General features: G+C 39.0%; 1 protein-coding gene across 7 annotated transcripts in view; it reads right to left on the reverse strand.

Annotated features, from left to right (window-relative positions):
- Positions 1–25,428, reverse strand: part of LOC145349911 (zinc finger protein Helios-like) — a 125,615-nt gene that overhangs the window by 44,585 nt on the left and 55,602 nt on the right. For all 7 annotated transcript variants that reach the window (XM_080198577.1, XM_080198571.1, XM_080198575.1 and 4 more), the window contains one exon: positions 13,103–13,270. In XM_080198577.1, the coding sequence (XP_080054703.1) occupies positions 13,103–13,270 (168 nt within the window). The remainder of the gene's footprint in view (positions 1–13,102; positions 13,271–25,428) is intronic.

Below are 25,428 nucleotides of genomic sequence, written 5' to 3' on the forward strand. Positions count from 1 at the left end.
CCTAAGGCCATCACTTTCAGTCTGAAAACTGCCCAGACTACCTCAAATTACCCTTGTCTCAAAAATGTGAACAACAGGTCAAGCTAGCTGTTTCATACCACTGCTGTGCAGTAGGAACACGAAGGGTATTCTCCACTAACTGAATGTTGTCATCAAGCCAAAAAGACATTCAGCCTCTCGCACGAATGAGTACTGCAGTGTATGAATTTCAGTGCTAGTGTGATGTCAGTATGTAGGCCATATGTCCCAACGACTGGCAGGTCATGTCAAACAGCACGTTTGTTTTGCTGTTTGCCACAAAGTACTGACTATACCCAACCAACTTGTGCTTGCAAAACTCAAAACCCAGGGTGGGATTTACCGCACAACCTGCTGTATGTTCCTTCTGGTTCTGCCATTGTCAATGGGGTTTCCTGTTGAATGCACCCCTCACTGCTGGGAAACCAGCAGCAGGGGCACACCATCGGTGGCTGCAATAGATCCTGCCAGCATAAATGCCCAAAAGGTTCTGGCCGTGGTGTCCAACATTAGATGCAATTCTGTGATTGGACAGCACTTACTAAACAATCCTGACTGTGTTAAGAATTACACTGACTGCTATTTTAGCATTACCAGTAGGGCTTGCAGTGTCGCTCACCTATAACTAGAAGCTATATATATTGACACACACAGCCCTGTCCTTTGCAGGCACAAGGGATATGTCCATGCATTGCACATTTTCCAACTAGATAAAAGCTTGGGGGACAACCATTTCTTTGGTTATACCCCGTGTGATATTATACATTACATTATAATGGTATTATACCTTGACCAATCAGAGTCAACCTGCTTCATTTGAATTTAAAGAAAAGCTTGGCAGTTAACTGTTTCCTGGTGCTGTCTTCATAGCAATGCTTCTGTTAATCACAGTCCATTTCCCAACCAATCAATACTCTCTAGTAATGCAGTATAATTACCTTTACAATTGGTATTCTCATGGATCTGTCCTAATGAATCTGCGCTCAAAACCAGATAATCATGCCCAAGATCAATGGACCTTTGCATCCCCACGCCCTCCACTTGCTACGATTCCTGTGGGGAGGGGAAAATTCCCCACAAAAAAATTTGACATAATGGGTGGGATTTTACGGCCTCACTCATCCTGAAACTGTTAAACCCCACCCGAGGTCGACGGACCGTCCCATGGTCTGCCCCTCGCCCACTCTGACTTCCATGGCGAGTGGAGTGGTAAAATTACAGTCAATGTCTCTTCATTTAGCAATACACAAGTTCTGCACTACCAAATATTTAAGTAGCTTTAAGTATAGTTACAGTTTTAATGTAAGAAAGTAGTTGGCCAATCTGTATACAAACAGAAATATGGTGTTGACAAAATAATAGGCTAAAAACTTGACAGTGAAGGTTTTTAGCTGCAGGGATTGAGATGCAAGATTACCCTCCAGTCAATGAAGGCAACGCAGACAGCACACAAATGTTGTCTGCTCATTACCATTTTTATGGTGTGCAGTTGCCGATTGGCTGCTTGCTCAGCAGGAAGCCCAAATGTATAAAAGAGGTTAGTATAAATTCTGGATTTCTTAAAACCAGCCTGCAACTCTTAAAAGGGAGATGATGCATTCTGACTGCAGCACATGATGGAACTGTCTCCAGAATTTTATTCCAAGAAGGAACACGGTAAACCAGTGGAGCAGAAGGCCTGTCATTCATCTGCTCCACCTCACCCTCACATACTTATCACTACTGCAAACCTCATATTGCAGCTTCCACACACAGGTATATCACACAATCATATCATTGTACACTAACTGATGGTGCCCGGCTAGGCCATCTGCAGTCTCAAGAACACGTGAAATAGGAGCAGGAGTAGACCACAGGAGCACATCATTCAAAATAATCTTCGTGGATCTGGGGTTTCAATTCCATTTTCCTAACCACTCCCCACAATCCCTTAATTCCCTGAAAAACCAAGGGTGGAATTTTCCCAAAAATTGTCTAAACAATCTTCCTACACTTCACCACTGTTTTGGGAGAGAAACAAGTTTTGTACCAGTTCTGAGAAGGGCAAGGCCTAAACACACTGGTGAGTCTGGTTTCACAGAGATCACGCACTGTTTTTAAAGGGCAGCCTGATCTCAAATTGAAATTGAAGAAACCCCTCCATCACCCCCATGAATAATTGGACCCTCCCTTCATTGAAGGCATGTTTCACCAGCCCTCTCCTCAATATAGGCTGCTGTTTTCAAGGCATTGGGACCCTCACCCAGTATGTTCACCTTCATGCCTGCCCCATGTTCCATGCGCTTCGTGTTCCACTCCTTTCATGCCATCTCAAGCTGTATCCTCACATCCCACTCCTCTTCTGGTCCCACCCTTTGGCATCTTCACTGGCACCTTGGCAATGCCCATCTGGAACGTAGCATGTCAGGGTGCCAGGTAACACTGCCAGATGGACACTGTCCAGCCATGTCCCCGACCACCCAGGGGCTTCAATGACCTCCAAGGCACACCACCACCACCCCTCCCCCCACCTCCCACACTAGCATTGTCATCACGTCTGGTCTCCATTTGTGGAGAATCACTACTGATTCTCCCCGGGTTCCCACTGTGCCCAAAGATCAGAGAAACCGAGGTGCAGGGAGAATCCGGCTTGAAACTGACAAAGCATATTTAAATGCTTATTTAAATATGCTAATCTGATTCCAGCCCCCACTGGCAGGAACAGGATTACATCTGGGTGTGGTGGCTAGGAGAGTCCCAGTGGGGGTGTGCGTCAGCGCTAAACATGCTAGGTCTCTGCCCTCTCTGACCCCGCGCCGTCCTAATGTAGAAAGGTAAGGATTTTTGCAGCAATTGTGATGTAAGGATATTTTCATGGGAATCAAAGTTTGATTAGACTTCCCTCAACTAGAGGGATGGTGTTCCAGATGCCTCCTTCATTTCTCCTCCCAAAAGCCTCGCCAAAGGCCTAGTGGCAAGAGTTGCTGTTCTAAAACACCCATTGGCGTTTTAGAACACCAATATTGCTTGTTGCAACATGGCCCTTGCTGTATTCTCAATGCTCATATGTAGTCAGGTAGTGGAGTAATGAGGCAAGTGTAGAGATAGTAGCCTTTGTTATGAAATAGCTACCGTTGATTCACTGGCTCAAACATGGCTAAAACAGCTGACTGGTGCAGGATAAAGAACATGGTGGCTGCTGACAAGATGGTGAGAATTCACCAGCATGATGTTCTGTTCATGGTTGCATACTAACTCCAGGAGTGAACCCTTCCATTCTTGTATAACTTTTTGAGATGTGACATGTATTTTAAGATGATGCATGTATGCAGTCAATGGTTCCCTTGGAACACTGGAAACCTTGCCACCTGCCCGCTCCTCTTATTTCTCTCTGCTCAGAAAAAAGACAACAGGGCTCCTCTGCTGGTGTAAAATGCTCAGTGAACTATAAAGATGTTGGCAATGTCATCAGCTCCAGCCTGAAAGAATCCTGAGGCGCAGAAACTGAGGGCCACTGGCAGTGTTGCCCTCATCCTGCTCTGCAATTGCGGGTCCAGTTGAAAGATATGGCATATTTCACTGACCCCAATTTGGTGAATCACTGGGTGAGTTGGCGATATCAGAAGTACTCCCTGAATATCCTATATGGAAAAGGTCTTCTTTTGAGAGCACTCCCCTTCCCCCCTCTGAACACACCTTCTCCTCTCTACTGCCTTTGCTCCATTGCCACATTGTGCTGCAGCTCATGAGAGCCTGCAACCAAAGCCCTTATGGCTGAAAGAAGGCTTTCTGCTGAGTTTCTGCTTCAAACTCAGAATCACAGAATTGGTAAAGCTCAGAAGAAGGCCATTTGACCCATCATGTCTACATTCCTTGCAAAAGCCCAGCAGCACTCCCTCTGGCTTCAAGATCACATCATACAGCACTTCCACTAACAGCAGTAAAAGATAGCCGTGTTTCAATCACAGGTTCCAAAACAGTGTTTGAAACTGAGAGATGCTACAATCTACTTACTCTTTCATGATTTCACCACATGCACTTGAACTTGCATTAATGCGCTCCCCACATGAACTTCACAAGAAGTGACCATTGGCAACACCTTTAGGTTCCAGTAATGCTAACAGCATTACAGAGCCAAATTTTGTGGCCAACATGATTTAATATTGTTGGCTGAGGAATAAATATCAGCTCACACAGAGGAGAAATTCCCTGTTCTACTTGAAAACAGTGCCAAAGTCAACTGATGAAGCAGATGGAACCTCGGTTCAACATCTCAACCAAAAGGTACCTCTGACAGTGCAGCAACTGGCACCCTCATGTTTGCATTGATGAGTCAACCGAGGTTTTGTGCTCCAGGAGTTTTTTCTTGAATTCATAACTTTCCATTTCAAGAGGTGAGAGTCACAAACACCATAAATAAGTTGAGAGACCATGCAGGATATCAGACGATTGACAGCTTCAGACTCTTTATAATACCGATCATCTCCTCAGCTGATAAAGGGCTTTTAATGGTCTTGGACAGATTCTTTTATACTTCCATGGAATGTGGGTGTTGCAGTTGAGGCCAGCATTCAGCATTTGTTGCCCATCCCTAGTTGCCTTTGAACTGAGTGACTTGCTGGGCCAGTTGAGAATCAACTACTTTGTTGGAGTCACATACTGGGCAGGCCAGATCAGGATCATAACCAGATGTTTTTTTTTTAAACAACAATCAATAGTTTCATGGTCAATATCACTGAGATTACCTTTATAATCCCAGATTTATGACTGAATTCTAGTTTCATCAGCTGCCGTGGTGGGATTTGAACCCATGTCCTCATTAGCCTCGGCCTTAGTGACATTGTCATCATGTCAATGCCTCCCCTAATTCTCCACTTCTTAGTTGTTTCTCCAAATACTTGAATATTACATCAACACTTTCACTGACTAAACCTTACATCAATGCCATCAATTGAAATTAGATCATACCATTCACTTAATATAGCTCAGGCAGAACTCACATTCACAAAAAGTATACCCGAGAGGCCCATATTTCTTTGAAAAACCAAATACAAGATTATAAATTTTAAAATTCCTGAACCTGAAAAAAGTTTCAGCCAGTTTTAAAACATGGCTGCTAGTTTCCTGCAACTCAATAAACATAGGGTGAAATTTCCATTTTTTCCAAAAAAATAAGCACAATGCATTTTTAAAAGAAATTAATGAACTGCTAAAATAATCACATAAATAACACATTATCCAAAAGGAAATTTTAGTCTCCCATGGTCAACATACCAATATTGCTGCATATATCATTTTATTACATTAAAGGCATTACTTAAATTCAAATTATTATTACTTGAATATGAAAGTGCCAACTCAAGAATCTAAAAATGCGTTTTGTTGCCTTGACAAAACTTAATTCAAAACATTCTCTCATTGTAAGTTGCAATTTATTTACTCTATAACTAGGCAGTTGAAATTGCTCTGAAATATGAATACTGGGTTCGGCAGTCATGAATTCAGTGAATGAAGCATCATCATGCTCCACATGAAAATGCTTTAAAATAGTACTTTTGCAGAATGAAAGGCTCAAGACCCAGTTATAAATGTACATAATTAAAACGGTCACACTATACATGTGTGCGTCACTTTCATACATATTTTGTATCTACCATCATTCCAATTATCAGGAAACTGTTCAGCTAACTATGGCGATTTGCTTAAATATGATTTTTGTTCGGCAGATAGAAAAAAACTACCACAAAGGAGGAAGAACCAGCAACCCATGCAAAACCAATCAATTTAATCAGTCTTTCTTTACAAAGAACCAGTAACTACAACAAAAAAAGCAATTAAACCACTCAAGTAAATTTTCTGACTTCCCTGAACAATCTTATATCTAAAAAAATCGTAAAATAACACATTAAAAAGACTCTGAATCCTCCCTATGTCATATTGCAGATTTGTCCATAAAGCCTTATTTCAGGGGCCTAGGGCTGGTTTTTATGTGGCACCAAGATCCCTGCCCTGCACTAGCTAAAAGGTCGCTGGGGCACCCACCAATAGGAATAACAGCTGCCCACTGTCATTTAACAGCTCATTGATCATTAATAGGCCATAAGCAGGATTTTCACCCTTCAGGATCAGGAAGCCCTGCCTCAGAGTGCTCCTAGCCAATCAGATAGCCAACACTTTGTGCTCCCAACAGTGTCAGACGGAAGTGATGGCCACTGCCGGGATTACAAGCAGTTCCCAAAGGAAATCATCACTGATAAATATTGGGGGGGCGGGGGGAAGAGATTTTTACTGGAAGTCTCAGCGAGGGAGGTCAAGGGGTGTTGCAGGTCAGGGGAGGGTAAAAAGGGAAGTCTGATCTGGGGGGGGGGGGGGGGTGGTTGATAGTTACCTGGGAACTGGAAAAGGAAAATACCCTTCTTTTCCTGATACCAAACCACACGATTAAAGCTGCTGGGTTAAAAGTTTGACGTGGGCCTCTCTGGCTAGTGGTCGCAGCAGGATGAGGCTTTTAAGGGTCTCACTAGGCCTAAGGGTGGGACGGCTGCCAAGATGCCTCCGCCACTTCCCATAATATTTCACACAGACCAGGGGGAAGGCCATATGCTGGATTTTATAAGGTCACAGTCCCCTGCCTTCAAACCAGGCAGTAGAGGGGCATTAAATCCAGCACGTAATCATTTTAGGAGCCTGTGCACTATTTCTGGAGCTTGATTTTTTCATTGAGTTTTCGGGCTTAGGCTTAAGCCTCTTTGCATGTCAGCACTCAAGTAAACCATTTGAGTTTCTCATAGTTTTTCTACCATATTCCAGTCTTCAGTGCTTCCTGAATCACACCATTTTTGTTGTACCTAGTTTTAATCTGAGACCATAATTTCTCCCTCCATGGAAATCCCACAATCCATATTGCATGTGTTGGTTCTTACTTGTTTGTGATTGTTTTTTGTCATCTGCCCACTTGAGCTTGTCATCTCCTGTGGCCTCACTACCCCTATCATATCAACTTATCTGTCTAAAACTATCTCTGACTATGCCTTTGTCTTACTCTCATCCCACCTCTCCTATGCCCCTCCTTCTGTGTCCACCCCTGGAAAAAAACTATCCCCCAATTCCTTACAATGGAACTTTCAAAATCCCAAATATTTAGCCTTTATCCACTATCCACCACATTTCTGCAATTAATGATTTGCTTAACCACATCATCACCTCCAACTTAGTCCACACTAAAACCATTAATATCTCTCACCATATTTCTTTTTCCTGGGATGGCCCTCATGTCTGCACCCTTAAGTTTAAGGAATGCAGACTTGAATGGAAATGATGGACAACTGGTTTAGCCATTCCAACTGAATGAGGCTGTACCTGCATTTCCCCAATTCTATTTTTATTATCTAACTAGCCAAAGAATAATCTGCAATAATTTCCCTTCTTGATCCACACAACTGCTTCTGGTGATCCCCAAAATTCAATCCTTGAATCATTCCTATTTTTCCTTTACATGTTGCCCCTTAGCAACACAATCTGAATGTCAGTTCTCACATGTACACTGATGGCACCCAACTCTATATCACCACCATGTCTCTTAATTCATCTGAAATATCAGACTGCTTGTCCATGTACTGAATAAGCAAACTTTCCCTCAATTAAATATTGCAAAGTCAAAAGCCAGTGTCTTCAGTCCCTGCCACAAACTCCATTTCGAGCCTCCATCAGTCTCCCTGGCAACTGAACCAGACCATGAGTCAAACTTCTAACAACATATTTATGCCACCAATAAGCCTACTTACTTTCAACTTTGTATACCTGCTGACAGCGCACTTCATGTTATCCTCATGTTACATTTAGACTTGACTTTTCTAATACACACCTGGCTGACCTCCCAGAACTTTTCCTTCAAAAAAACTTCAGGTCATTCACAACTCTGCAACCCATGGCTCACCAACTTTCATCCATTTATCAATCCTGTGTTTGTTGACCTACATTGGCTCCTAGCCAACTATTAAGACCTCAATTTGAATACCCTCATCCTTGTTTTCAAATCCCTACATGGTCTCACCCTTCTCAATGCTTGCAATTTGCTCCTATCCTTCTCCCCCAATCCTTTGAGATATCTGTACTCCTCTAATTCTGGTCTCTTAAATACCCTTGATTTTAAACACTCCTCCACTGGTGACTAAGCCTTCAACTATCAAGTCCCTAAGCTGTATAATTCCCTGCTTAAACCTCTCTACTCTGTATCTCCCTTTCTGCTTCAAGATGTATCTCATATGTCCGTTTGTAGTTTCATGTCATAGTTTGCTTTTTAATGCTCCAGTGAAGTGCCTTGGGACATTTTCACGCATTAAAGACATTTAATTTGTTATTGTTGTAGTTATTCTTGACTGTCACTGCCAGGCCTAGCCTGACAAGAGTCTGACCCAAACACTCTGCTCCTTTTTCCTATTAGCAAGGTTGCCATTTCGTCCAAATGGACACCTGTCTTCCATGCTCAAAAATTTATCTTGTTTAGTACACACTATCATGGGAGATCCATTTGTATACATCAGGCCAGATTTTTTAATCAAAATATAGAAGTGGGTGGATGTGCATATTCATGCCACGCACCAATTTGCTGGCACAATCTTGTCCCCAGGCGATTTTTCCAAAGGATGGATTAGGGGTCAGAAAAGCTGCCAGCCCAGAAATGGCATGTAGCTATTTAAGAGGACTACCTTAAATAGTTTATTGTCAGAGGCTGATTAGAACATTTCAGCAGGCTTGCGGGTCCCCAAAACGTCTGTAGCTACACCGTTAAATAGAGTTGGCCTCCCCGTAGCAAATAAGTAAACAAGTTCTCCAGTCAGGCTTTGAAGCAATCCCTGCCTGTCTGGATACACCTGCAACTGTAGACCTCCCTATGAAGATGCTCCCTCCACAAAGGCGGCCTGGTTACTGAGGACATTTTTAAAATTTAAAACTTATAAAAGATGTAGAAAGGACACCTCAAGATGAAGGCGCCATCTCTCTTCCTTGAACTGCTGACTGCTACTCCAACTTAGCTAGCAAGGTCTTCTATTAGCCTTTCAGTTTTGAGAATCAGCCCACCATCCTTAACTGGACAGCAATCCTTGGATGGTGAGCCCACCCTCTAACCACTAATTGATCAATTTGGGGAAAATTGATCACTGCGGGTGACTGTGGAGTCATCGCACCCACTTGGCCCTGATGTTGGGCTCTGCTCATTATTATTTCAGGCTAGATCAGACTGGCAAAGAAATTGTTGAAGGCATCCCAAAGCTTTCTTGAAAACAAACCTCCCAAAAACTGACTACTTTTAAAGTGGATTGAAATATTTATTAACTAAATACTTTTTCTTAACTCTAGAGCATGGACCATGACTTATCAGCAGCAACAGATGACGAGCCAGTTTTAGGTTTGTGCCTCTGACTTTGAAATTTTACAAAGGTCAGATCCGTTTTGATATAAAATACTCTCATTGTTATTTGACTGCTACTTTGAGTTCGAAAATGAAGTAATTTTATTCTAATATAAAGTAACTTCAATAATATTCAAAAGCCCATATTTGGAGGGATATCGACTGAATTCAAAGCGTGATATTTAAATAATATTTTGCCAGTTATCAGTGGTTAAGCATTAACTTATCATTACAGTTATATATTCTAAATGAGTTACACAGAGTCTATAAAATTCTGCAAAGTCATGAAATTCTTCAATGTTTTCTACAGAAAAGGTAAAGCGCTGTAAAATTATTTATGGATCGCATCAGGTCATTCTGACTTAAAGGGATCCCTACATCATGACTTTGGTGATAACATCCGAAATAATAGCAGTGCACGTGACAATTATCAGAAGATGAAAAATCCAATAAAGAATATTGGAAAGAAGTGTTCTTGTCCTAATAGGAAAAAATATACACGAATACTAACTTGATTTCTCAGTTAAATGAAATATAAGCTCAAATATATTGCAGCAACACATGCCAAATTGCAAAATACTGTCAGTAGGTGTTTACTCTACCAAGCATAATCTGGATCATATATTCCACCTGGGACCTAATCAGCATTGCTGTAGGCAAGTAGAGAAACTCTGCCACACACACAGAGAATCTGGAACAATCCTAGATTGCTCTACAGTTGCTTATGACTGAGATGCTTAATGGAAGGCAGCAGTTGTAGTCTTAGCAATGCTAAATTGAAGTAGAATTAACAATTAGTTATTTCTAGAATGCAAATGGAATACATTTATTACTAAACATTATTATACTTTATTACTAAATAAAACCATTGAGGGAGATGGTGGTACATCATCTTGTGGCCTTTAATGTAATGGATTGGAGTATAAGAATAAATAATTCTTACGACAGTTGAACAAAATTTTGATGAGACCGCATCTGGAGTACTGTGTGCAGTTTTGGTCTCCAAATTGAAAAGATATACTTGCAATGGAGACGTACACTGGAGGTTCATTAAATTGATCTCTGGGATGTGAAGGTTGCCCCAGATGAGAGGCTGAATAAACTGGGCTTATACTCTCTGGGGTTTTGAAGAATAAGAAGATATCTCATTGCAAAATATAAAATTCTGAAAGAGCTTGATAGGGTGGACACAGAGTGATCATTTCCATTGGTCGGGGAATCGAAAACACAGGAGCACAGTCTGAGGATAAAGGATCAATCATTTAGGACAGAGGTGGGAGAAATTTCTTCACTCAAAGGGTTGTGAATCATTGAAATTCTCTACTCCCTAGGGCTATGGGTGCTCTATTGTTGAATCCATTTAGAAAGACTTTTACTGTTTAGAAATAATAGATATGGGGAACTGGCAGGAAAATTGAATTGAAGCCTAAAGTTAGCTATGATTATATTGAATGGCAGAGCTGGCTTAGTGGGCTATATGCTCTAGTCTTGCTTCCATTTCTCATGCTTTTATGTTCTTGTTGCAAAAGAACCATCCTTATTACTGTACACCAAAAAGAAAGAATCTTGTTGATGAACTTTGATATAAATTTAAATTAAAAACACACGGTTAAATAGAAATGTTTTGAAAAATTTAAATGCCATTGTACTGAGCTGTACAGCTTGGAATATGCCAAGAGTTCCATTCATAAACTGTACTACGATAATTATATAAAATAGAAAATGATCTTTTAAATAGATTTTCAGTTAATGAGGGCTGTTTTTTTTAAAAAAAATCATTGTTTCCATCTTTATAATGGACAGAAAACCAAATAGATAAAACAACGAGGCCAAGTTATATATTCTAAAAAGCAAGAAGGGTTTGGAACGGCAGAAAACATGAGTTAAAATTAGGAGGGAATGGGGGAAAAATGAAAAAATAGAAAATGATCTTTTAAATAGATTTTCAGTCAATGAGGGCTGTCTTTCTAAAAAAAAATCATTGTTTCCATCTTCATAATGGACAGAAAACCAAATAGATAAAACAAGGCCCAAGTTATATATTGTAAAAAGCAAGAAGGGTTTGGAACGGCAGAAAACATGAGTCAAAATTAGGAGGGAATGGGGGAAAAATGATAAAAAAATGATCAAAGCATTCACTCATTTTTCTATGTCAAAATTGAGTTTTTAACATTTATAGGGCAATTTTAACCTAAGCTGCCTGTTTAGAAACTGGCAGTACTAGGTGCAAGTTTATACCCCATTCGATTTCCCACTTTGTTGAACTGAAGAGTTATATTTTCAGTTGGGGAGGTGATGGCCTAGTGGTATTATCACTAGACTACTAATCTAGAAATTCAGCTAATGTTCTGAAATCCTGCCATAGCAGCTGGTGGAATCCAATGGTGGAATCTGAATTCAATAAAAACGTCTGGAATTAAGAATCTACTGATGACCATGAAACCATTATCAATTGTTGGAAAAACTCATCTTTAGGGAAGGAAATCTGCTGTCCCTACCTGGTGTGGCCTATATGTAACTCCAGAGCCACAGCAATGTGGTTGACTCTCAACTGCCCTCGGGCAACTACGGATGGGTAATAAATGCTGGCCGGCCTGTGATGCACATGTTCCACAAATTAATTTTAAAAAATCGATTTCCGGATGGCAAATGTGGCTAAGATGAATCCCTTAATAGTTCAGAGCTAATATTACAATAATAAAGTTATTTATTGTATTTAATTTTATTACTGCAATATTTTTATTGCAATCTTTCAGCGTGTGTATTATAAAACAAACAAATCCAGCCAGCTCATGGAGGCAGGAATTACCCTGAGTCTGCCAGCAATCCAAAGGTTGTGTATAACTGCCCACAGAAATTTCCACTACTAAACACAACATACTATTTCCTCCTATTAGAGCAAACTGCCCACCCCTCACCATGCCGATATTAACATTACACCATTTTTTAAAAAAAGTCATTGCAAACAAAATAAATTCACAAAGATTTCTTAAAATTAAAAGGCCTACTGAAAAACTTATTGATTCTTACTTCAGAACTGCTATAGAAAACTCAGGTAATAGAAGACATGCACCTTCAGTGTGCGATGCATCAAACAGGACCATGCCTAAAAACAAGGTTCTGCACTGTTAAGATACAGGAAATGTCAAACACAACTAATAGAGAAAGAAAAACTAGAAATGGTTAGAATACTTTACGTTCACTTTGGGGGATTTTGCAGGAAATTTTTACATTGATAATGATACTGTCTTAAAAATTAGTTCTTTTTGCAGACTGCTTTACTCTCTTTTTATTAATCAAAAGCAAATTGAATAATCCAGTTAAGATGGTTGCACCATACTTCACAATATGTATAACTGTCTGTTGTATATAGATGCATTGGACATTATATTTGCTTATCTAACCAGGGAAACACTAGGGGTTTCCATTCCTGACAAAATCAAAACTTTGGCTAGAGACCTATGACAACCAAAAGGTAGAACATAAGAACTAGGAGCAGAAGTAGGCTATCTGGCCCCTCAAGTCTGCTCTGACATTCAATGAGATCATGGCTGATCTTTTCATGGGCTCAGCTCCACTTACCCGCCTGCTCACCGTAACCCTTAATTCCTTTACTGTTCAAAAATTTATCTAGCCTTTTACTGTAGGTGGAAAGGCACTTGCTCATATACAGTAGACAACATCTAAACTTACCAGAATGTGTCCTGAGGTGCCCAGTCAGTGCATCTCGTCGCCTGCAGGCATAGCTGCAGAAAGGGCATTTGAAAGGTTTCTCTCCTGTATGCAACTTGATGTGCCTCAGTAGGTTTCCTTTTTGGGTAAATGAAGCACCGCACTGGTTGCAGTGGAAAGGACGTTCACCTGTAACACATAAAACCAGGATAGCACACCTGCGATCAAAAGCAGAGTTCAAAGGGACCAGGTGCTGAAAATATTACCAAGACAGACATTGTTTCCATGGTAGCAGCTTCCAAGTCTTACCATTAATACATCTCCCACAAAAGAAAATCACTGGAAGAAGTGGCTTGAGCTGGGTGACGTGAGGAATTGATCAAAAATATCCAGTTCAAATGACAGGGAGGAGGGTTTCCTCTGAGTTTTAAGCGCAGCAGAATTCTAAACAAATTGTCTACAAACAGGCTTACGTAAAACACATCGAAAAAAACTGTCCCCCTGATCACTGAAACACACTGTATCTGCTGTGTTAATTCAGTTGTTAATAATTCTAACTTGTAATTGCACTGATGATGTCATCAGTATTGCTTAAAGCAGAGATGATCATATTCTATCTTCATAGACTATTTATTGCATATCATGGGGTCCTGTGGGTCACATTTGAAGTATAGTATAAACATCAAAGGTCAAGGAATATTTATAAAGACCACACCCCCCCAAAGCTAAACTACACACTTCAACTAAAAATTAGTTTTCTATAATTAAAAGCGTAGTGCCTGTGAGATAGATACAACCATTTATATATATATATTTATGCATTTAAGTTTTTTTTAAACTACTGAGAGACAGAAACAAAACCACATTACTGTAATGCTTTTTACTATGCGCAGATGTTGGCACTTAAAATCTTCACTTGGAAGAGTGTATTGATTCAGACTAGCTGCAATTTATACTGCTGTCAGGCTGTTGCAGTGATCATTTATATAATCTAACTGGATCCAGCAGTCATTGTAATCAGCAATTTACACTGCTGTCAGGCTGTTGCAGTGATCATTTATATAATCTAACTGGATCCAGCAGTCATTGTAATCAGAAGTTCTGATTTCACTGTTGTTATTACTGTTTGTAATGATCAATTCAAAAATTCAAAGCAATTTTTAAAAAAACACGTTGCATGAAAAAGCACAATGACACAGCACATGATTCTATAAACTTATTTGTAAATGAACACATTACAGACATGATTTAATATTTTACAACTGGTATACTATTGCTGCCCATGGACAAAATGTTGAATTCTGACATGCCCGTAGAGGTTTAATTTTCAAATTATTATAAACTCCTCATTCATTCAAACATTACCTTAATTATAATGCAAAGTAAGTAATTGGAAACCTGCTGTAGAACCACTAAAAGAATGTTTCACATTCACTCTGAAGCTGTGTTATGCTTAATCACAGTCTCAGCATTCTTCCTTTATTTTGGATCACCCTATATCAGTGATACAGTCTTCTCTCAATCCCCCAATTACTACTGTTCACGTCATGTCATGTTTTGTCATGTAATGTGCGCTCTCCTTGGCTCAGTTGGCTGATGCCTGTCAATGGTGGTTTGCAGTCTCATGGGGCAGGGTAAGAAGGCAGGTACCATGTATAACTCAGCCAGATGGGAACTGAAACTGTATATTTGGCATTGTTCCGAACCATACTTTAGCTATCGAGCCAAATGAGCTAACCAACACCGCCAATTACAATTGTTACTACACAAATATATTTTTATATGTTGACCACCAGAATAGTATTTGGCATCAGAATGAGTTCACTCGGCCTACAGGAATTGCCCCTCCCTCTTGGGAGAAACATCATTTCCACATGGTGTGCTTTCTATTGTTGGCACAGCAGAGAACAGACTTATACCTTGTGGGGAATCATTTAAAATTGATACTGCAAGTTTATGAAGCCACTGAGAATGTCAACATTACAATTTATTTCTAAAGGAACAGAGCTGAGAAGCAAAGAGATTATGCTATCCTTGCATTTTATCTCGGTTAGACCACACTTAAGACTACTGTGCTCATTTCTAGTCTCCTAGTTACAAAGAGGATCTGGAGCCACTGATGAAGATTTATAAGGACGATACCAGAAATGAGAGGTTAGAACTATCAGGAAAAAACTGAACAGGTTGGGGCTCTCTTCTTGAGAAAAAAAGAAAACTGAGAGATGATCTAATAGATGTATTTAAAGATCTAGATGAGGTAAATGGAGCAGACATGGATAAGGTGTTTCCACTTGTGAGAGATCCAAAATTAAAGGTTATAAATATACGATAGTCACTAATAAATCCAATAGGAATTTCAAGAGATACTTTACCCAGTGAGTGGTCATGGAGTAGATGAGGTGAATAGCATAGCTGTCTTTAAGGGGAAGCTAGTTAAACACCCATAGGTGTAAGAAATAGAACAGTGTGATGACACGGTTAGATGAAGTATGGTGGGTGTGGGGTTTGTTTGGAGCATAAACACAGGTCAGTTGGGCTGAATAGCCTGTTTCTGTGCTGTGAAATCTATCGATCAGATCTTTCTGCAGTGGGGCATCTCACTACATGTCCTATTAGTTACACTTTCTTGTGTATGTTTAGTTTTAAAACATTTTTGCTCACAATGTTGCTACATGTGTAAGCTGATGACTCCACAGCTAGGACATTTGGTACCTTGGTAAACAATGGTTAAAGAAATGCACTGTTGATCACAATGAGAAGTAAGGATTGAAAGAGAAACAGAGGAAGGACTGAGAAGGTGAATTAGGCTGGGAGAATTAAAGTAGGTCAGATAATGAAAGAAGATTGGGTTAAGTGGGGGCAGAGGAGGAAAAACAAAAGCAAAAGTAAGAAATTGTTAAAATTTGTAATTTTTAAGATCTAAAACAATTCATAAACTGTAGGAATGAGATTTCACTTTCTGGACAAGACAGGTTGATTGACAGTCACGAACAATTATCACCTCACTGAAAAGGTACTTGCATTATTAATTACTAGACTTAATTTTCTGCAGCAAATTCAATGGATAATTAATGTGCAAATTTAGCAACATCGTCAAAATCATGGGCAGGTTAAACACAAATTTTGCAAAACGAATGACAGAGTAGTGCAAATCAGTCAACAACTTGGGACGATTCACAATTCATAGGGCATCTCTTCCTTGATACAAGTTGCTAGCCAATTTATATATTAATAATAATGAGTGCCATTCTGACACCATTTTTTCCAGCAACATCTGACTCTATACAATGTATGTAATTGCAGATAGATATTCAATGTTATAACTGAAACACCAATGAAATAGTTAATGATTCTTTAAAGAGAACATGTATTTGAAAGTTAACATTCATAAGAACATAAGAACATAAGAAATAGGAGCAGGAGTAGGCCATCTGGCCCTTGGCATCTGAACCTTCTTGTCATAGACCTTTGAGGCCTATAATCTATTGCATAGGGCCTGCTTATGTTTGTATTTTAATTGATATAGAAAGTTATGGCAAGCAACAAATACCTGTGGTGAAATATTGCAAATCTACTAAATTTCAGAAATCATGCAAATCACTCACAAAATAAATAAAATTCTGCCACACCGAATTACCTTACTATAGCAATTAATTAATCAAAAAATTCCATCCAAACTCACTCTTGCAGATTATTCATCATTTACATATGGGAAAGAATGTAAGTAATGAAACATGCTCTGTTTCAATATTTTACACTTACTGTCTGCAGCTTTTACTGTTCTTTCATTCTATCTTTATTTATTAGAACATGAGAAATTTACTGGGAATTTTAGAATGCAGTTTTGTGAACTGTTTTACAAAAACAGATTTTCCTAAACATTTTGCATCACCAGTCCTGATAAAATTAAGCTTTAGGTGATGGCAATCACAAATAAAAGTTTTTTTTATTTGATTCAACGAGATTCTGCCTGACCTTTTGACTATTTATAACATTAAGCTTTTGTTAGCAAAGATTTTCTTTCCAAAAGCTCATCAAAGGTAAACATAATATATCGCTAAGTAACCTTCAATTTAAAGTAATCAGAAACTACCAAATGACACTGGATGAAAAACTGCAAAGGCCAAAGGTAGTTTTAGGATACTGGAGTAATGTGTACAAACCATAGTGTTACAAAACAAAGCGAACCTCAGTTCTTTTTAATAATTAACATTTTTTATTGTAGGTATTTTGATATCATGTTTTAAAATTATGCGCTGTGCTTCCTACATAATGCCTCTGGAAACATTTGGAAAAGTTCTGATGTATGAAGTTTTGTACTTCTGGATCCAATTAATTTTGTAATTAATACATCAAATTTCCAATGATCTCTGTGGACAGGTCAGAGCAGTGTCAAGAATATTGGTAAACACTTAAATGTGTGTTGAAATGACTTTAATTTGAGTCAAAAATTTGCTATCAATATTCACTCCATACCTGTTATATACAATAATAAAGCTGAGCAAAATTGAGGTCAGTTCACAGAAGATTTTGCATTTTTGCAAGAAAAATTTAAGTGTTAGAAACAACTGTTCACATCAATACATGGGGGAGGGTAAAGTTAAAGCCACAGACAATTATCCAATGTTTCTTTGATGCATAGGACGTGTTATTTAATATTACAAGCAGTTTTGTGACTTGTTTTAATGTTTTTTGCATTTTTTGCAACTATCAGATGTGCTCATTTTTGCAGAAAACAGTGAGAAACAATAATTTGAGACTCTGGTTTTACTTGAATAGCTGGATTTGAAGGCGTAGTAATTTAAATGCACTGTACACCTATTTTACAGGCAAAAGATGGGCAGGAAAGGATTCAATATGATGGATAGTTTAAACATGTTCATTTGGCACCAAAGTATACCTTGTACCAGACTGGATCGAACACTTATATATACATCCAAGGCACAAGCCTCAAGTATTAAAAAACTGAATATTGCTGAAAGGAGAGGCATGTTATCAAAGCTTTTCATCTAGCGCTCATCAGGACAAATGCAAGAATACCAAATTTAAAACAATCACAACAATTTATACTACAGAAGAAAATAATGCTGATTGGCAAGTAGACTTTAACTGGGCAAGGTGTTGCCACAGAGCGAGCAAAAGGAACTATAGGCTCCCTGGCGATTCAAAAAAGTTGCAACACTTGAACTTGTTTCTTTTGTTTGCAGAGAATGAGTCCCTGTGTATGAACGTATGTCGCTTCTGGCAAGCGAGCAAGCATAAATAAAGAACACTACGAGCTTGATAGACTGCTTTAAATTAGTTGTTGGTGTAGCCATCAGTGCACTCAGGATTATTCAGCAAGTACTGCCCAGTCACAGAATCACATCTAATGGTGGACATTTTGTTTTGGGTTTTGCAAGAATAAGGTGGTTGAGTACAGTTAGGCCAATAGGAACAACCAAATTTACATACTGTTTGATTTGATCAACCAATTGCTGAGATGTACAATCTACGTATCTGGCTTTGCACTGGCAATGAAATTCAGGAACCTATTCTCTGTAAATTAAAGGAATATGTTCAAGCCTTGCACTTTCTTTTAATTACCGGAAAGCGTATGATCCCCATTGCATTCTCCAAGGCAATGCCTTGGTTAATTAGAGTTGCCTTGCAACCAATAACCACCCTTTTCCCCTGTAGTATAAGTTGCTGTGATCGTCTGAAATTTGGCGAGAAAAGCTTCAGCAATATTTCTCTCTTCCCAGCAATATTTAAAAATGTATAATATTTAAATAAGATTTCTACACTTATTGTGGGGCCATTTTGTGATTTGCCACATGATAAACTGCTTAGCAACCAACAGCGTTAACAGACAGGAAAGAAGCAGTGTACTTAAGAGACTCAACCCATGCATGTTTGAGCTTTAGCTTTTTTTTTGCTTATTTTCTGTCTTTACAACTCACTCTGCTATCATGTTTTCTTACTATTACATTTATTTTGTCTGCCTTCAAAATAGTTCTACTGCAATCATGGATGGTCTGGTAAGACTGACATTGGGGTTAAAGGATGAGGATAAGTAGATAAAAGGATAGCAGAGAGCAGGAGCTGCTGATGGAAGATGGAAGAGGTGGGGAAAACTTTGGTGTGGCCATATCCACAATGGTTCTTCAAGGGGAACTTCTCATACCTCAACATCACTGAGGAGTAATACCACCAGCAACTTCAATTCACAACCAGACCTCAAACCAGGGCACAGATAACACTGCCTGTGAGTGTCCATGTTCACCATGGTCCTTTAAATTTTTCCTTCCAGGCTGCGACAAGTCAGATGAATAATGTACATGTCTGTTTCTAGCTGTCAGGTTGAACAGCTATATCACCTTCCTCATTCAGAGTGAAGCAAGACAAGGGAGCACTGGGCTCATTATCTCAAACACTGTCACTGTACCTGCAACAGATGGACTGCAGCGGTTCAAGAAGGAAGTTTGCCACAATTTTCTCAAGGGCAATTATGGATGAGCAACAAATGCTGGCCTGGCTAGTAGTGCCCATAAATTTTTTAAAAATTCAAAACCTGAATTGCAGGTGCCATACACTACAGCCATATGACAGTGTACACTCCTCATCATAATCTTGGCATTTTTCTTTGTTGAAATGGACTCCAATAACTCAATGACCAGTTTGTTGCAACTATAAGCAGTGTATCATTTAGGTTTGTGCCAGCAGTCATGACTCCTTCATCTTGCGTCAGTTATCTGCAACTTTATTCCAATCAAGCCATCATGTTACTGGGTAGATATTGGGAAACAACAGTTATCCCATTCAGACATGACTTCTGATTCCTGTGAGAAACCCAACCACATCTATAGAGCAGGCCTTTCAGCTGAGCTTTACTACCACCAGAAATGTCAACAAGGATAAAATCAACCTGCTCAAGCAATGATACTGCTGCCTGGAACATTTAAGATGCTTTGCAGTGCAGCCCTCATCATGACTGTATTTATTATCAATATCAAATTGCCTTGCTTCAAACTAGCTTTTTGGGTCAAAGTTCAACAACTCAATTCCATCTGTCGTCAGTATTTAACAATAATAATTGAGGATCAACTTTGTGTAATGTCTTGGGTCTGTTTATCTATCCTATGAAATGAATCCATCTAGAAGGTGAAAGCTAATGAGCTCCTATTGAGGACTCTTCAGATGACCATGGTGGGTGAGGTTGAGCAGCTCTGGACCTTGTGAGCCTTACTCAGCATTGCCTGTGTCAGAGCAGGTGGTGGGAGACAGCTATTCTCAGAAAGACAGCATACAAGTCCTCTGCAGATTTGTTGCACATCCCTGCCCTCTGGTGAATTGGCATCTGTAGCATTCTATCCTTCTGCCTTCATTCCTGTAATGATTCACCATTTGGAGACTCCCTCCGCTTGCCTAGCTCTGACGTACAATCACTGGGCTGATACTTGCGAAGATCAGGTGGAATGAATCTGCATGTTCATGGAAGGCTATTTTCTTTTCTTAACTGATAGCTGAGACTCCACATTTTCAGCATTTGAAATGAAAGAGTTAACTGTATGAATGGTCAGCAAAGAGAAAAAATAACAGTTGCAGTTAGTCTTGCATCGCATTTGGATGCAATAAAAAAGAGAATGGAAAAAAGGATATGGTGTGATGAAACTATGCTCTGTGTATCCTTCAGCATTTCAATTCATTATGGCCATGACTCAATCCTGCCTCTATTAGTCAGCAAGACTTTCTTCCACAGGGGAGAGGATGTGCAGGGAGGCTTTGTGTTTACTGGTAACAGCCTGCTGTTACATGTTTACATGACTGCAAGGAAGAAGGGAGTATATTAGTGACAATCTTGTGAGGTGTTTGAAAGAATGTTCCTATCACAGTTGAACAGTTTGTATGTTGTGATATGAGATATAGGAAATTGAGGGTTATAACAGAGATGAGAGTAAGAGATACATGTGGCAGGAGTGATTTCACCTTCACAATCAATACCTCCTCCACTTCAAGAACAACACCAGTACCCCACAAGACTGTGTTCTCATCCCCCTACTAAACTCCTTATACACCTATGACTGTGTGTCCAAATTCCGTCCAATTCAATTTTCAAGTTTGCTGACGACACCACCGTAGTGGGTTGGATTTCAAACAATGATGAGACAGAGTACAGGAATGAGATAGAGAATCTTGTGAACTGGTGCAGCAACAATAATCTCTCCCTCGATGTCAACAAAGTCATCGACTTCAGAAAACATGCCCCTGTCTACATCAATGGGGACAAAGTAGAAAGGGTCGAGAGCTTCAAGTTTTTAGGCGTCCAGATCACCAACAACCTATCCTGGTCCCCCATGCTGACACTAGCGTTAAGAAAACCCACCAACACCTCTACTTTCTCAGAAGACAAAGGACATTTTGCATGTGAGTTAGGACTCTCACCAACTTTTACAGATGCACCATAAAAAGCATTCTTTCTAGTTGTATCACAGCTTGGTATGGCTCCTGCTCTGCCCAAGGAACTACAAAAGGTCATGAATGTAGCCTAATCCATCACACAAACCAGCCTCCCATCCACTGACTCTGTCTACACTTCCTGCTGCCTCGGGAAAGGAGTCAGCATAATTAAGGACCCCACGCATCCCAGACTTTCTTTCTTTCACCTTCTCTCTTCAGGAAAAAGGTACAAAAGTCTGAGGTCACGTACCAACCGACTCAAGAACAGCCTCTTCCCTGCTGCTGTCATAACTTTTGAATGGACTTACCTTGCGTTAAGTTGATCTTTCTCTACACCCTAGCTATGACTGTAACACTACATTGTGCACACTCTTGTTTTCTTCTCTATGAACAGTATGTTTTGTCTGTATGTTTTGCACAAGAAACAGTACTTTTCACTGTATGTTAGTACATGTGACAATAATAAATCAAATCAAAAAGCAAGAGTGACAGCATGGAGAGCGTAATTCTGTAGCTGTTTAGGTGGGTGGAGTTGGGAGGCAGGCAGAAGGAGAGGATAATTGTTTACTGAGGTAAGATTTTTACCCTGAAAATTCTAATTAGGTCACTGAACCTTTTCCTGAATGTAGCAATGTTCTAGGAGCTAAACTCCTGACATTAACATCCTCAGCAATTTCATCTGATCGTATTGAATTTATTGCCTTGTGTATAGAGAACAGCTTCTCCCTCCTCTTATCAACAGCCTGGGTGAGGGCATCCAAAGATGCACCAGAGAACTAGGGTGACTTTCTTGTATCTATAGTTGTCATTGAAGAGTTTTCACAGCATTTTTCTGCTGTCTCCAGCCAGAGTGGACATTTTTAAGAGACGTTGGCCTCCTTTAAGTGGAATCAAGCTTGATTTTTCACAACGCCTCATCCTCACCACCTTCCAAATTGAGCTTACTGCCATAAGTGGTCTGGGAATGGGCTGCAGAGCCAATTTCACATGTCCTGCTCTCACCTGTCCACTTCAGATCCCATCAAGGTTCCATAGAGAAATTTATTTTTCACCCAATTTTCCTAAGCTTCCAGGAAAGTTGCAAGATCTAAGAAAATGTTCAAATCCACTAAAATGAATGAGAATGCTATAGTATTCTCAGCAGTATCATTTTATATTAAGACCAGAAGCAGTAAGATTTGTAATTCTTTGTGGTCAAGTTCTTATTATGTAAATGGAAAACAATTAGAAAATTACGTAGATTTCAGGAAATGGCAGCAAAACCTGGAAACAATAATTTCATCTCCAAGGGCATGTCAGAAAAGAACAAGAAGTTGTTCATGTCAGATAAACACATTTTGCTTGAACCTAATTACCAAATGCATCAGTCCTTGGAAAAGGTTATATCTGTCCAACAGATTTAACTCCAGTAGAAGAATGAGAAGAGAATTAAACAAAATGTTAAAGGCATTGGGCCCAATTTTATTATACGGTGCCAACGCAGTCTTTTATTCTACATCCTTTCTCGTTTATATTTGTTTTTCAATGCATCAATCCCTTTTCCCTAAACAATCCTTTTTCTATCTCACATTTCTAGTCTCTCCATGCTGTATGACTTATGTATCCAAGTAATGCCAAAGTCTTTTTGTTGTCTCCTGCAAATGCCACACTTAAGGCATTCGGATAATTGTCACTCTGATTTTACCTCTCCTTTTCAGGGAAGTACAGGGACTCTGAATGGTGCTGCTCATTGCAGACACAAAGAACAATGGGGGATCAAACATAATTAAGCAGAAGTTTTATTTTTCCTGTTAAATAGAAAGGATTGTTAAATGAATGCTAAATGAAGGCTTGATCGATTGAACACTGTTGATATTTAACAAACTGACATCAAGTCAACATGGTATCTTTCATGAATAACCAAAGGGACATAATTAATGTTTTCAAAATTCTGAAAGTTTTTTGAGAGAGTAAACAGTGAAAGATTGTTTCCACTTACTGGGGAATTGGTAGCAAGTGAGCATAGACCTAATAAGTAAAACAAAGAAGGAAGCAGGAAGAGCTTTTTATTCACACAGTTAGCCACTAAGGCATTGGACATAACATTATTTGAAAGTGAATTAGCTAAATATTTAAAAGATAATACAAAACATTTATCTGGCACGTTCAAAGAATGGAATAAGGGTTAATAGCTCCAGTTGAAGAGCTAGCACCAACCAAGGCACATTTCTGCCAAAATAAGCTTCTTCTGTGGAATAATTTCTAGAATTCTAAAGCCTGATGCAGATACATGGATTTTTATCTTAAACAGCTTAATTTTTTTCAACATTATGTTCCAACTTTGCATGATGACTTACTTGGCATCACTATTTGACTTAGTAAGGATAGGCAAATTCATTTGTTGCAATAATACTGCACTGGCCCATCTACCAAGAGATAGAAGTTCACATTTTGGGTTCAACTGTTACTTATTTTCAGGCCTCCTCTGCATGGAAGTTTGACCATGAAGGATCTTCTGGCCTGTTGCTCAAATAATGGTATTGGTAGGATTACTGAGTATTGTGTCTGGCTGGGGAAGGATAGGAAGAAAGAAAAAGAGAAACATTACAAACTTTTTTTCAAGTATTTGGATTATTTTCCTCAACATAAGTTAAGGAATTGAAGGCTACAGGCAGGATTCTCCAATCTCGTCTGTACTCATCCCACTGCTAGCGAGAATGGAGAATTTGCCGCTGAGCCAAAACTCCATTCACTGCAACCACGGACGAGGTTGGAGGTTTCTGGTGTACATGTCTAGGTATGTAGACACTTTTTCCATCTTCCTCTTTATCTTTACCGATGTTATTTATAAGTCTATGCTCCCTTATTATGATTTAATGTTGTGCATAATTAGCAACTTCCGACTGGATTGTTACCAAATAACAAAATCTTTAGTTACTAACTATAAATTAGGTGCACTCAATAGCTACATGTATTTATAGAGCTACTAACTGTAACTAAATTAAATATTAAGTAGAAAATTTGATTTAGAATTAGTTACATTAATAGTATTTCTGAATATCACAGCTACACTATTTGTGCAGTTTTGCACCATAGTACAATATCGGGAAAGGTACAAAAGACACATGTATCATTACAACCACAGCAATACTCATCCCCTTAAACAGGGATCATAATGAGTAATGGGTAAAACCAAGTTTACAAAAATATTATTTGAAAATGTCGAAGTGAAGTCAAGTATATTAAAACATACTTTTCTTGCACAGGTTAAGAATATGAAATAAAGAGGTAAATTACAGAGTGCAACATAGAACCTCTCTAACCCTTGCAGGTGTTTTAATTTTTGAAAACACATCAATTATTTTGTAAAGGTTAGAGTCAGAGGTGAAGTTTTAAAATAAACTAATTAAATTAAATATTTAATGCCAACAAGGATCTGAACATTACAATTTGTAGGCACTAGTCTCAGTGTATTTTGGTAATTTACTATTATTACTTCTCTAGAACTTTTGAATGAAACATGCCAATGCATTCATTAAAAGGACTAACAGATAAGTATTTGTAAATAGAGTTTGCAAAGGAGCAAGACAATGAGAATGACATTTCTAACCTAGATATTTTGGATTTTACGTCACCTTTTGATTGATAACTATCACTGCAGAGACTTTCAAAGTAGCAACGTTCAGTTTGGCTCGTCATGTTAAGTCTGCTTTACAACAGCTTCATTATGGAGTGCACAATAATAGTAGATAACAATCTTAATTATGTCAGTATGTATGTTTGTGCAACTACAAAATCTTTAAAAAAAACCTATTCACTCAAAATTCCTAGATTTATTGCACCACACTGGTGATTTAAAGAAAATTTAGTTGTTGTAAAAATGTGTCTAAAATTAAAGTGGACCACAACTTTGGCTCCTTTCGAAGTAC

The sequence above is a fragment of the Carcharhinus amblyrhynchos genome, chromosome 11 (assembly GCF_965287045.1).
Source record: "Carcharhinus amblyrhynchos chromosome 11, sCarAmb.v2.hapA, whole genome shotgun sequence".
Taxonomy (NCBI): domain Eukaryota; kingdom Metazoa; phylum Chordata; class Chondrichthyes; order Carcharhiniformes; family Carcharhinidae; genus Carcharhinus; species Carcharhinus amblyrhynchos.